The sequence below is a fragment of the Amborella trichopoda genome, chromosome 13 (genome assembly GCF_054954075.1).
Source record: "Amborella trichopoda isolate Santa Cruz 75 chromosome 13, AtrichopodaSantaCruz75HAP2 v2.0, whole genome shotgun sequence".
Taxonomy (NCBI): Eukaryota; Viridiplantae; Streptophyta; class Magnoliopsida; order Amborellales; family Amborellaceae; genus Amborella; species Amborella trichopoda.
In genome coordinates, this window is record NC_142348.1 from 35,492,907 (window position 1) to 35,508,120 (window position 15,214).

The following is a 15,214-nucleotide window of genomic DNA, read 5'->3' on the forward strand; positions in this document are numbered from 1 at the left end:
GCTTGCTAGGGTTTGCTACAGGAGAGGAGAGAAATAATTTGGTTTTAAAAGAGAGAGTGAAGGGGCATGCCGCGTTTCCCCCTTGTTCGTAGATGTGCACGGTCTTTGGAGAAATATGGAAAGTGGTTCTTTTTTTGTTTTTTTTTTTTTTGGCTTTTCTCAATTCCAAATAAGGAAAGCCATAATAATACAGAGAATACAATAACATCATCTGTTTTCCCAGTTAACAAAAAGGCCAAAGTAATATTTTGCTTTCATTGCCTTCAATCATTTGACAACTTGCCTTAGATATTGATTCAAATCCCAGAAGTGATATGGACAGACAGGACTTGGAAAGATAAGGAAAAGGGTAAAGTTATTTATTATGGAAAAAGTTTATATAAAGTTACAACATTAAAATGTAGAATTAAAGATGCATCTCAAAAATCCATCAGAAAAAGTTGTTTTAATGATGAAAAATCAGCTAATTGATCATTTCAATATCGAGATGGATGAATATGAAAAAAAAAAAAAAAAATGTCTTAAAAATAAGGCATCTTGCAACACATTATCTAGATCAACTTTTAAGATTTTCATATGTTTATAGATCTACTGGATTTTAACTATTTTTGGAGTTTAAAATTTTATAATTAGATACGAAAATAAAATTTGACATAATCTTAAGAATATTTTACACCAAAATTACATGTTATGATAAAATTTGGAGGTGCACCTTAATTGGAATGATTAAGGTTAAGGTTGCAACCTTATAGAAACCACACCTTTTTATTATTGATGTTCTTCAGAGCCATTAGCAAAACTAGTTGTTTTACCACCAAAGATATTCTCAAGCAAAGCAACTCTACAATGTCTTGACCGAGTCAATACAGTATTACACAAATATTACAACAACAAAAGGAAAAAGCCAAAAACTGCATCTGCTATTTATTCGATGTTAAACACAAATAATTGTGAATGCTTCATGTTTTCCTCTTTTTAATCCAATGATAATTAAACAGCATGTAGATCCCCAGACATGCTTTTTATCAGAAGTGGAGGCTCAGATCTCAAAAAAGTCTGCTCCCTCCTCGACATCATCAGTTTGTATGCTCCCCCTCTGAGCCATGAGTATCCTATAGACCCTTTTCGAACAAACCTCACCCACTCTCTTCCCCTGCTCCAAGCCTGAGGTCATCAAATCTTTCAACAGAAATTCTTTCTCATGAACCTGTCAATCATACAGATTACTGAGGATACAACTCCATCCAATCCGGGGCCAGTTGAGAGAGAGAGAGAAAGAGAGAGAATCTACCGTTCTATTGGGATCTAGATACACATTTAAAAGGGATCTCATCGTTGGGTATTTCTTCCAAATAGCAACAGCAAATCTAGGTTGGACTTTTGGGATGGCGACCAGGGCTTTTAACCTGCATAAAACACCATGCCAGTTACCTAATAAATGCCTCCATTTATGCAAACACGTGAAACATTTCACAGAAAGTTAAGAAATTTCACGAAGTTAAGAAACAAACAGTAAACACAGTTGACAACGAGAAAAATTAAACTTGGCATCATGAGCATGAGGATACAAAGTGAATCAATAACTGCCTACCAGGTTGAAATTTTACCACAATATTGTAGCACACAAGCTAAAAAATTTTGGAAGTTGACATTACCAAAATATCTTCCCTTACATTGACACTAATGTTTCCCAAATATCAAAAAAAAAAAAAAAGTCAAAGATCAATAAACAAGAGAAATTCAATTAATCCAGTAATCTGCACTGAGAGACATTGGTAGCATTGAAAGTACTCCTTTTGCATTTGAAGATAGATACAACCCCTAAGGCATGGTATCTAGTTGCTGCAAGAGTTTTGAAAAGCCAAAAAAATGTCATGCCCAGCTGTGCCCACTAGCTCACCAGAACACGCATGTGAAGCCCTAATTTTGGGGAAAAACCTGAGCAATTCCATTCAGTCCTCAATTCACCACATTCAACTAAAGTTCAATTCAAGGCCGCATGAAGAAGTCAGAGCATTTAAGAATTTATGGATGTTGGTCCTTTATTTGAAGGACCTTTTCAATTCACATGTGTGAGACATTGAGATGTGCCTCACATCTTTTGCATGGCAATGATACAGACTCAGAGAGCTGAAGTTTGAGTTTCGATGGATATGTGGTTTTAAGAATAAAAGCCCAACTACTTTTTTCTAAAAGGCACCTGAACCTTTTATGAAACTAGGCATTCACTTCAATGTTTTGATCTCCTTTTTGGCGCAATGAGGGGATTTCATTCAGAACTTGAAAAGATTTTATCATAAAAACCGCAGAGTTTGATATGGTACCAACAAAATCAGCAAGGTGACCACCATGGAAAGCATAAGTATAGCATGGTATAGGCATTCAATAGTGGATACACATTGATAATCAGTAAACCAGATGTAGTATAGCATAAAGCGATAAATATTGCTATACCCATACCAGGCAAGACTGCTATTAGATACCGGGCACAATAGAATCTAATATCACCAGGTACCATAATTTAAAGGAAATAACAAAGGAAACGTTTTCCAAGAATAATTAAAAAGCAATAAACGTACGACTCTTGGCAATGTGTATGTATTCAATCAAAAAGTATCCCATTATTCCCAATGGGAATATGAATAGTATAGTGGAAGTTGAAAGAACGTCCGTCATCGCATCCATAGTATTCAATGGGGAAGCCAACATAGTGATTCCCCATGTATTTTTTTGGCTTTTAAGAGCATTGAAAACATGTTAAATTGAGATTATAGTGATCTTCTACACCAGAGGGAGTGCATTATGTGCTTGGCAAGATCATGAAAAATAGGATTAGCTGCACCAACAAGAGAACTCTGGGTATTGCAATGGATGATAGACTGCTGTACTTTGTAATCACGTGATGCAATCAGATTTTTTATCCAAGAAATCTTTGCACGATGCTTGCCAATGATATACACTTGGCCTCCACAGTCAATTGTGAGACGAACTTTTGCTTCTTGCTCCTCCAAGATATCATTATGCATGATAACCCTACCAGGTGCGCATCAGTGGTTGCATGCATAAACTGACACATCTGATTTACTGTGAAGATTTCAAAGGACAAGTGAGGGTGAGGTACGTAACTATGCCCGCCATACATCGGTATTTTTCTAGTTCTTCGTGTGATTTCCTTTATGCGCTCTCAATCTTTCGTTGAGTTTGGCGGAATTGGTTGATGGTTTGAAATGCAACATAATAGTGTGGTGTATAAATATGTTGAAGCAATCATAGCTCATCCTGAATGTGATCCATTTCTATCACCAGAGAGTACCATAACTGTCCCCAATCTTTATGAAACTTGCCATGAAGGAATCTCATGATGTTGCTGATAAGTTCAGAAGAACTTCCTGCAATAATAATGTCATCGACATACAGGAGGATAAGCACAATACCCCTGGTGGTCATGTAAATGAAAAGACAATGATCCATCAAAGTCCCCATGAGCGCATAGTCTATTAATGCATGATGAAAGCTTTGAAACCAAGTATGAGAAGGCGACATAAATCCATATATGGATCTCTTGAACTTACAAACGATTCCAAAGGGTCCTCAGTGAAACTTGGGGACTACTCTATGTGTACCTTAACTTTTAACGCTCCATGAAGAAAGGCATTCACATCGAGTGGGAAGAGAGACTGCCATACATCAAAGCGAAGGATAGAACTACCTGAATAATGATGATTTTTACAAATGGACTGAAAGTTTCATCATAAATCAAGTCCATGTTGCTGATTAAAACCTTTGCCACTAATCGAGCTTGTCCTCCACAATCAATCATAGCAAGCTCACATTTCTGGCCTTCGGGCAGAACTTGGGAGTGAGAAATTTGTGAATGAGCTCTTGGAGGAGGACGAGCAGGTACTCAGGGAATCAGTCCTTCAGCTATAGGCAGAGCTGCAGGACATTCACAACAGATGAAGTGACCTGTCCAATGAGCTTTGCCAAGACGTTCCACTGTATTCTCTGAATGCTGTAGTGCCCTCTCTCGACACGTTTTTATTAGAGGACATGGAGGAATAGATACTTGAGGTGATCATTTTGATTTTTCTTCTTTTTTGGTATATCTTGACCCATCATTTTTCGTAGATTCTCCCCCTTCCCAACCTCGTTGGAATGACTTGTTTTCTCTTCCCTCATTTTTTTCCCTTTTTTTTTTTTTTTCCCTAACATCCAAATTTGTTTTGGCAATGGTGCCACCATATCTACACATAGTTTTCTAAAGACAATATAGATTTTTTGGCCCCCTAAGAAATCTATTGCAGTTCATGTGAATGAATGTTCCTTTGTCTCTCTAGCCCATAATTGCCTATTGGGTTGACTCATTCTCTCCCACTATAAAGAATGTTGGACCGTATAATCTAGTCCAAGCTGTCACCGGCAATGCAGCCAATTGCAAAGGTGCAGGCGCCATAATTCAACGACGTCAACTTTATATTTCTTAGTCGGGATGCTGGCTCACACCTTAAGTCTTCTCATGAAAGATATAGCTGATAAAAATAAGAAAAATCCATCTTTGCTTTTGTTAAGGAGCATTGCAAGTAAGAGAAAGCGGTGGTGCAGTATATAAGTAACCATACTAGGTGACATAACATATTTCGCACATATTCTAACCTTGAACTTCTTAAGGCTAAGAAGACTAAGTTTTGTTGATGAGGTTGATAGATGGGAGGTTTGGCGTGATGTCTCTGATGTTGAGCAATCAATGGGATGGTCTTAAGCGTGCAGCAACAGATATCGAACACGGCTTGGTCCGTGATACTATAATGGACGACGAGTACTAGAAGATCAATAAGTTGATATTGTGTTTTACAAGACCAATATGTAAGATGATAAAGTTTGTCGATAGTGACAGGGCCGTTATTGGAGATGCATACGAGCATATGGATATTATGTTCGGAGAATGCTCTACATGACAATCCTGTGTTATTTCAAAGAGTGAAAATTTTAGTTTTGGCTCGTTGGTACAGGTCAAATTTTCCATTGCATTGTTTGACATTCCTTGTCAGTCCCAAGTACTATTCTCGAGAGTGGTTGGCTATGCCATCACCTAGTAGGGAAAGGAGGGTGAAATCCCATCAGGATCCAAAAGTTTCTTCATGTTCCATTCTGCTCTTGAGGTATTGATCACAAATGATGTGTAGCAAGGCAAGGTGCGACAAAAAAGTGATTTTTAAGCCATAGAGGGGTCCTCTCACTCCCAGCTTCTATAGCTGATCGGAGAACTATGGCAAGTGTATCGTGATGGGACATGTATGGTGGAGATACTCCTAAATTACATGCACTTGTAGTGAAGGTATTGTCACAAAGTGTAAATTCTTCTTTTGTGGAGAGATGTTAGAGCACATACAGCTACATACATAGCGTCAAACATAATTGGCTTAATGCAAATTGTTCAGAGGCATTGGTCTATGTTCATTACAATGACAGGCCATTGAGCAGATTACAAGTAGACTATGAAGCCAAATACAAGGATTGGGACGCTCATACTGAAGATGATCCCCTCGAGGACGACTTAATGGCCTTTGCAGCATTGGATGCATGCCTCAATGTTGATGATAACAAATGTATGCCTAACGTCTTACAACCTTTGGGATCAGTCACTCCCCCAAGCACTTCAAGAGAGGTACAAAGTACTCAAAGAGACGTCGATGATCTTGCAATTGAAACCCCCACCGAGCACAGATCAAGTCAGACTCTGAGACTTGCCCCTAAAGTGCCTCCATCTCCTATGCACCAACCAAGCCAACCCTCACCTACAACCACCCCAAGATTGCCTCCAATATCTGCAGTCACATAGAGGACCCTGGCTGCATCCCAAAGAGGCAGAAAAAGGAAGAGACTATAACACCTCACCCACCCCTTTCCCTTCCGCATGGGCCCTCCTTTCTCTCAAAAATGTTAGTGTGAAATGAAATTCATGTATTACAGTTTGTTATTTTATTACAAGCAATGTATAACCTTCAGCCACTATATAATGTCAAAATTTCTCACTCTTTATCCATGTGCGTTATTTTTTAATGCACGCAATATGTACAAAAATTGAATCGTGCCAAAATTAATTCATTTTTATTTTCTATTTCAAGCAATATGCACGCAAGCGATTACAAATGAAATGTACAAACATAATCAATTTTACTTTTTAATTCATGCAATGGATGAAATTAATCTAAACTGCCATGTATCTCGATTCTTCGTGCTTTACAAAAAAGTAAAGGTAGGGAAAAATTAGTAGAATTCTAGAAAACAATGAGTCATGCATCTCATGCCAGAGATGAAGAACTAGGGTATTCAAATATTTTAACATTGCACAGCCCAAGTTCTCTTGCTAAGAACTTCACACTAGATAACACGCCAACTATGATAAATAGTCTCAAGGCCCAAGTTCTCTTGTTAAGAAATTCATAGTTCACACTAGATAACATACCAACTATGGGAGATACTCCTCTTTCCAAATAACCCAAATCCAAGACCATAATAATTTGAACCATTCAAAAGGATGCAACTTAAGTCACCTAAATTTTTAATATTTGATTTTGTGCTAATACAATTCCAAACCGCGGTGCTTGATGTTCAGTAAGCTGGATTTGATAACAGCTTAATCGACTTCCATCACATGTGGAATCCATATTCAAAAAAGCATAGAATTAAGATTCAAAACTTGCAAAATCGAGAATCAAAATATATTAGAAACGAGAATATTGAACTGTTGGAATCGAGATTCCTAAACTTGAGGAAACGAGATTCCTGACTTCATGAAAAAGGGTTATGTGAAGATTCCTGGACGAAATCGCTGAATTTGGTTTTTGAACCGGAATCGCAACCTTGGGTAAGAGATTCGGGTAACTATGTTTTGGATAAATCTTCATGATTTCATGATTAAATCACATACCAACAGACATAGAAAGGTTCCAAAAGGCATTTGACATATCTCGAGATGATGTTGTAGAAACTGACAAAACAATCAAGGCCCAACACGTAGTGTATCACATATGGTAGGCCTTGTGCTAGTCTAGGACATCGTGTGCTGGAACCCTTGTACCCATTTGGAATTACCAAATTTTATCAGAAAAACAGCCTTAACTTTCTAATGGTACATCGGATTGAACGGAACTTGGGCTGTTGGAAGCTTATTCAATTCCACACGAGATGGTCTATGTCTCAAGTCATTTTAGTGAGGTTTGAGTAGAGTATAGTTTGACTTAATTTTAAATGTTTCTTAGGGCATTCTGGTAATGTAGACCTTCGGATGTATAAGAATGTTTCTCTGTGTGGTCTAAGGAATATGTGTTTTGGTCTGAGATAAGATTATATAATCAATATCAAGAACCAATCAAATTTCAAATATACATATTAAACTCTGAGAATTAAGATACACAAATATAAGTGATAAGTCATGACCCACCATGTCTCATTGGGCAAGAAAGGGTAAGTATGCAAAAAATGGCTAACAATATAGAATTTTCAGTTACTCAAACACAGAGTACCATATCAATAGGATAAGATGTCTTACCATACATTGCTTCTAATTAGGGCCTTGTCAATAAAATCTTTTGGAATATGGGATCCATTAGCACTAATAGATAGCCGTGTCAACTTTTTTCTGCAATGAAAAAGAGAGAGCACAATTAAGAAACTTGCAGCTATTACCACTATTTGTCATAATATTTTGTATATGAAGTTGACATAATTGTTCATTAGTGGAGCGCCACTGATAAATATTCCAATAATCATGCACTAGTTTATAAGTAAAACAAGATGTTTCCCCTTTATACATAAGGAACAAGAACAAGCACATCCGTATAGACTGCCAAACAATATAACAATGACTAAATTAACCATAAGAACACAACAGGTTATTAAATAAGAAACAAGAAAAGTATATACAGTTTTCCCTTTCTCTTTTTTATTGAAAAAAAAAGACCTTCACGGAATTCTTAATTCATGATTTGTAGGGAGGTACATGTCTCCAAAAACAGAGACTCTGTTGATGGGACTGGACGTTGGCAAAATGGGTACTATAGGATCAAGTGAATTTGATAATAAATATTTGTCCTTTCTGTATAATATGAAATTTATTGAAATTTTTCCATTTGGAACCATGCCAGGATAATTGCTGATGGCATGTTATACATGCAGGTAGGACAGGAAGTGGTGTTTTCAATGGTGGGGAGAAATTTACTTTCAATGTACTTTGCTTGCATGGAACTCTTCACTTTTTCATAACTTTTTCATGCACTTCAAACATTTAACCAGGGGAACATTCCAGACACACAAAGAAGAAAGAGTAGATGGCTAAGTGTTAGCACAATCACTTGGGGCATATCGAGAGTTGCAGTACATGTATATATGAAGGGGTTAATGTATGGGAAATTATATGGAGTGATAATATTCATAATCAGGTTAATGTCGGGCTTGACCAGATCTGAGCTTCTAGAAGATTGGGCTGAGCTTCTAGAACATTGGGTAGTAGATTGCCTAAGAGCCTGGAGGATAGTAGCTCTGGTGAGTCACATCTGATATTGGATCTTCTACAAGTGGTGAGGTAAAGCTAAATTTTGATGGGAGTTCCAAGGGAAAATCCATGATGGGAAGGAACTGTGGGACTCTAATGTGAGGACTTTAATTTTAATCCCTTAACATACAGATTCATGTGACCTCCAATGCAGAGGCAAAGGCCCTCTGAGTAGGCCTCGGTATTGGTCTTCTAGAGATAGAGGGCCTACTCATGGTTTAATTAAATAATATGAGCATGATAAGGAGGTTTATTACTGTGTACTCCATCCTGACATTTGGGAATGTTATCTGCAGAGGTTTAGGACATTATTTCTTCCAAATAAATTTCTTATCATGTTTTTATGATTGCAAGTTCCAATGCAGAGGCACCAAGTAATGTAGGTGTCTCAAGAGATGTAATCTCCATCCAAGTGGATTTAGGGTGTCATTGAGATCCAACCTCAGCACCTCACCTGGCACTATCCACCTAGGTTGCTGTAGTAATTTTTAATTTTTTAAAAAAATTATTACCAATTAAATACTAACTCATAGCATGAAGTTTAAGTAGTTTCCCTCAATAATCTAATATTTAGGGCCGCCTCCTGAAACACAGGATGTTGACATCATGACTCAATAAGTGATTCAATGGCACAAGAAATCAAAGCGATTAGCAGTTCAAAATTCAATAAATGGACACTATAAGGCCCATATAGGAGCCAAACAGAATAGTCATACATGGACATTCAATGATTACTGCTGGAAAGCATATAATTTCCTTTAAACCAGAACTGCAACTTCTAGAAATCAATATAAGAGTGCTTTTGGTGCGAACAACGCTTTCAGCACATTCTTTATTGCCACCAATCTTTTAAGGGCCGCACTTCCAACACGCACCCTGAAACTTAAGGCACATGAAGCCCTAAAACTGCATATAAGACAGTTGCCACGCAATTACAATACGCATTCATTCCTTGGTGTCTATGCAACTCAAAACTACTTCTAGCTGTTTCCAAAAGCCTATTTTAATAGTTTAAATAAGAGAGATCTTCTGTTTTCGTAATGTAGAAAGCACTGGCAAAAAGATGATGCATTAGATACTAAAAGGACAATTCTGTAATTTATCAATTTAGATGCACTAGTGATGGTCGGTAGTAGTGCACAAATTGATGCAAATAATATTATCAAGCAAGTAAGAATGAGGAGCAAAAGATTCTTCATGATTCAAAAGTAAGGTCACTAAATAACCTCCATTCAACAGTTTAATCGGAAAATAACCCAATGATACATGAATACTACATGTAAAGGCATCTAAAGTGGAGTTTTAGATAACAAGTATACTACCAGATTTGTGTATGTTGCACGTAGAAATATAATGAGAAACAAAATTAAAATTATATTGAAAGAATAAAAGAACCGATAACATACTTTAAACTCCATAGTGTTAAGCGGATGTTAAAATTTCATTAACATTTCTATGTCCCTAAAATTTATTACAATGTACATACATAGATGAAATTAATATGTGCAGGTAGAAATGTTAAGAAGAGATCAAAGAATAACAAATTTTATAAATATCAAAAGAGATCAAGAATATATTATCAATATAGTTGATTATTGCTAGGTAGAACTTAGAATATATATATTACTAATTTACTATATCCACACCCCTAAAATTCAGAATTTTGAAACAAAAAAGATACTAAAGATAATTGTTTTTTTGGGGTACTTAAGAGGGGAAGCCAAGGCCCTACCCTTTTTTTCAAATAGTTTAGGAGCTAGTTTTTTTGAAGATGTTAGTGGGGTGGAGTCCATGGAAATGGAAACCACAACATGATTACTAGGGTGTGGGGGTGCTACTGCCACGAACCGAGAAATACAAATTTTAAAAGTGGTATTTTGTGTTGTAAAGATAATTTGATTTATTTTATTGATTTCAAATTAGTAATAAAAATTAATAGTATTTGGCATTTTTAAAAACGCGATACGAATAATTTTAAAGCAAATATATCTTCAGAAAAGTTTTATAAATAATTGAGAAAGGTCACAGAAAAGACGGCTTGCTATTACCTATTTTTTCAGAAGCATCAACATAATTTTTGTGAAGCATTTGAGAGTTCATTATAAGAAATTTGAAAATTGGCCATAAACCTTTTTTTAAAGCATGAAAACTTTGTGGGAAAGTTTAATTTAGTATTTATATTTAAATTTCTTCAACAAACAAAAAAAGTGCAAGATATAAAAGCTTTTAAAACTATTTGTATACTTTTTTTTTTTTTTTCGGGGGGGGGGTAGTGCTAAACGTGGGAATGGAGCCTAGAACATTATATTCACTTGCCCCACTAACCACCAATGCCCCATTCCCAAAAACTAATTTTATACTCAGTCATTATTAGAAACAAAAACTTTAAAATACTGTAAGGAAAAAATAATGGACATAACTTAAAACCATTTGAAAACCATTAATTAAAAATTGGAAACTAATCATCAACGATAATTAAAGAATAACACTTTGTCTTTAACGTTATAAGATCTTTAAGATTTAAACAAATAAATAGAGCTGATTTCCTTTTTTAGTTAACAAAACATAATAATATTTGAAATCTTATAATTAAAAATAAAAATCAGCAACAAATATTTTTGTGTGCACAAAAAAAAACTAAAAAGTGAAGTCTCCAGCCTTCCCAACCAATGCATCCTATGCAAGAAACCCGAAGAAAACCATGAACATCTATTCCTACAGTACAAGTTTGCAACCACCCTATGGAATAAGCAATTGATAGACTTCAAATCGAATTCGGTAACCACAAACACAGGTCAAATAACGTTTATCTGCCTTTTAGTCTCCCCCTTACCCTGCAACTAGACTCTTCCTTTGTAGAACTTCAGCCCTATCCATACTCTGCATCATATAGACCAAAAGAAACTCGAGAATATTTCATGAAAAAAGAGCAGACTTTGCTGATCATGTAAGAGATTAGATATTAGACTATCTTTTGGGCTGTTTCTATGGGCTAAATAGAATCTCTAGAGATATATTTCATTCCAACACAGCAAAAAAAATCCGATTAAGACCAAAAAAATTTCTAGGTCAAACCTTTGACTTTATGGGCAACATCAATCTCAATATTAACTGCTTCTATTTAGGGAATCTAAACAAGTGGCTTTAGAGGAGTATTTAGAAACTCCCAAGGAGACACAATTTATTCTTCTCAAGCTACATCAGCGAAACAAACTAAACAATGGCTCAGTCCATTCCCTAAAAGGCCTCATGAGATTTGAACAAAATGGGGTCCCCATCTTTTTTTTTTAGAATCATCACATTTAAAAAAATTGAGAACAAAAAAAATGTATGCTTGTTTAAAATATTTAAATTTTTGCAATAATGAATTAAAAACTTGTCACAAATAATTTAAACAAGTATGAAAAAACACAAAGGACTTCTTAAAGAAAAATAAAAATCCGTAACTGCAACAAAAAGAAAAGAAAAACAATGGTAATCTAAGAAACCCAAGACAGATTTTTGTTGGAAATAGAACTTCGCCATATTTGCAATAAAGGCAACATATTTTGTTGCATAGCTTTAAAATTCAAAAAAAAGCCTTTTAGTATTTAAATATTCTGGAGTTAAATGTAAGCAATTTTTAAAAGCATAAACCATCAAAATAAATACTGACTCTAAGAAATATCCTAATTTATAATAATATTATACATAATATGCTAAACATAATAAATATTACATATCATTATATTATTATAGTTGGAAGTAGTGAGAAAAGATATAGCGACTAATGGCCTCACTGAGGGTATGGGCCTTGATAGAGCAGAATGGAAATTTATGTAGCCAACCCCAAATAGATGGGAAAAGGCTCTGATGATGATGATATATCATTAAACTATTAACCAAAATATTGTTAGATTCACTTCGGAACCTGCTTTGGGTTTAGTCTTAGAAATGCAGCAATTCCATGCTTCAGCTGATTCAAGGGAAGACTTTGGTTTTTTCTTTGCTATTTTAAAATAAATAAATAAATAAATAATTCTTAAGTTTATAAAATGTTAAAAATAAAATGTTAATAATTAATAATAAATAAATTTGTTACTATTAATTCAATAATAAATAAAATGGCTGAAATATACTATTTTAGTACGATTTTAAATTCAATTTTTTAATGGCCTTTGAGTTGGAGCATCAAAATGGAAAAGTACTTTGTGCTTTGTGTATTAATTTTTTTATTTCTTTTGTTTTAAATTCAATTTTTTTATAGTACTTTGTACTTCGCTTTAATGCCCTTGGATTTTTTAATGCCTTTTGTTTTAAATTTAATTTTTGAATAATACTTTGAACTTTGGTTTTAATGCCCTTGGAATTTTTTTAATGCCTTTGGTTTTGACTTCAATTTTTAATGTCCTTCGGTTTTAGAGCTACTGATTTTAAATTCAATTCAAGTTTATTCAAATTTAAACTTTTTAATGCCCTTGAACATTACAGAGTTGGAAGTTTACCCCAATCCGCTATGGCTGAATCTGCATTCTTTGACGGAATTAACCCGAGTGTAGCCAAAGCGATCGAATAAAGCCGAATCACTAGATATCTTCGTTTCTTCGCTTCGGTACAGAAGCAAAACCGAAGGCTTCGGCCTCTCAGCCAAAGTGAAGTGAATTTAGTCACATGTTATTAACACAGTACATATGATGCAATAAACTCATTCTCTTTCGAGGTCACCCACCCTACATTCTCTCTAGAGATAAGAGCCTATTTTCTATTAGAGACACATGCTCCTTAATTGCTGATTAATATAACATAGATTAAGTGAGAAAGGCTCACCGAAACTGACAAGTGGCTAGGCTGCATGTCAAACCAACAACATGTTCTGCTAACTCAGCCTCATCAAGGCATTGTCTTGAATGTACTTGGAAAAAGTGAGTGGTTAACTTCAACAAGTCCTGATTACAAGAACATATTGTAAAAGTCAATGAGTAACTTCAATAAAAGAAAACAAGGACACACACAGCAACATTGGTCCATAGGAAGAGAGAAAGGCAGAAAGTCGATTAATGCAAAAATGAACCTCCTCCACTGGTGGACGTCTCCAACAATCAGCATTAGACGGGTTCTTGTACTGCACAGCTTCCCTGTATAATAATGATACAATTAAAGAGAATACAACAAGAATACACTGCTCAACAACCAGCATCACATGCCAATTTGAAATATGAAACAAATTAATTCAAAGAAAAATAAAATATAAGCTATCAAGTGAACCACACTGGAAATCCTGCTATTAAATAACAACTCTATAGCTCTATTAGGCAACAATACCAAGCAAGGGAACCACACTGTAAATCCTTCTATTAAATAATGATTGCTTCCCTCCCTCCCTCCTGGATGCAGAAAGAAAAAAGATGCAAAACACACAGGAGAAGAAAGGTCTACATAAGAACAAAGAAGAAACAACAGCAACTGCACAGATTCAACATTGAAAAAATCTTATTGGTCAACAGTTTTCCCATTGATAAAACTTTGTGATTTACTTTCCTATTATCACACAAGCCTTCGACCCACAAGTACGAAATGCCAACCTAAAATCAGCCTTGTAGAAATATATAATCCTTTAACACTAATTTCTGTCACAGCTCCCTTGTTTTTCTTTTACTTTTTACTTTTTGAGCCCTGCTTAGGGTCTTTTCACCTACCCATCTTGTGGGTAGCCAAGCTTTGTATACTTCTCTCATCTCAATACAACAATAAACTTTCTCAAAAAAAAAAATCTCTCACAGCAACATTTATCAAAAGAGGTTACTTAGAAGTGTCTAAGTTTCTAAAGTACCATGCATATGATCTCATTAACTTTAAATATACCTTACCTGCTTAATGAGAAAAATCTACTTGCAACTCTAAAGCAAATGCACCTCACTAATTAATGACCAACAAGTACGTGCAAAAGTTCATAAATAACTCATGCTAAAAGATGGCAAAATTGTGCAGCCATCAAGCTGCAAATTTCTTTCCATCTTCTTGTTTTCTTTCTTTCTTTTTTGTCGTTAGGGCTATTGATGGGGATGGATCATAGTTGTTTGGAGCAAGAGTTGGGTGCAGGAGCTGGACCGAGAACCTGGGATCCACCATGGTTGAAACACCCTATCTTGGTAGTAGGCAAACCTATGGGTCCTCAATAGCATTGACAAACTAGAACAGACGGTAATAAGTCTGCTATAATCTAACTATAGGACGGCCGAGAGCTTGGCAAGCTACCTTTCTCTTGATTTGAGGGGCAAAGAGACCCTTTTTTATGACTTCCACGTCTCACTGGATGACCGTCTGCCCAATTTTTTATTGAAAGAAAGGCTTTATGAGCCCTAGCCCTATAAGCCCACACCTATGTAGAGTAGATCATTCAGCACCTTCGGCAGAAATCAATTTTGACCCATTGGCCCTAGTATCATAGGCGACTGAACGGCCGCCACCCTAATTACTAGACCCGACCTGCTATAATAATTCCATAAACACCTAGCGAAGATATGGCAAACATATAAACTAGCCCTATGTTCGGATCAAACAATACCATACCATAATCAAAAAGTAGACGGCCCGAGCAACCAGAATTAACATAAATGTAGCCACTGGATATATACATATATATATATATATATATATATATATATATATATATATATATAT

At 35.5% G+C, this 15,214-nt stretch overlaps 1 protein-coding gene across 3 annotated transcripts in view; it reads right to left on the reverse strand.

Annotated features, from left to right (window-relative positions):
• Nucleotides 1-746: 746 nt before the first annotated feature.
• Nucleotides 747-15,214, reverse strand: part of LOC18446286 (crossover junction endonuclease EME1) — a 49,026-nt gene continuing 34,558 nt past the window's right edge. For 2 of the 3 annotated variants that reach the window (XR_016048157.1, XM_020674885.2), the window contains 5 exons: nucleotides 13,605-13,668; nucleotides 13,361-13,479; nucleotides 7,553-7,642; nucleotides 1,292-1,406; nucleotides 747-1,207 (listed from right to left, as the gene is read on the reverse strand). Coding sequence is in view for 2 of the 3 variants with exons in the window: in XM_020674885.2 (XP_020530544.1) it covers nucleotides 1,040-1,207; nucleotides 1,292-1,406; nucleotides 7,553-7,642; nucleotides 13,361-13,479; nucleotides 13,605-13,668 (556 nt within the window). In the remaining variant the exon portion in view is untranslated. Of the gene's footprint in view, nucleotides 1,208-1,291; nucleotides 1,407-7,552; nucleotides 7,643-13,038; nucleotides 13,174-13,360; nucleotides 13,480-13,604; nucleotides 13,669-15,214 lie in introns of all 3 variants that reach the window. The other variant, XM_088856562.1, reaches the window with a different exon arrangement.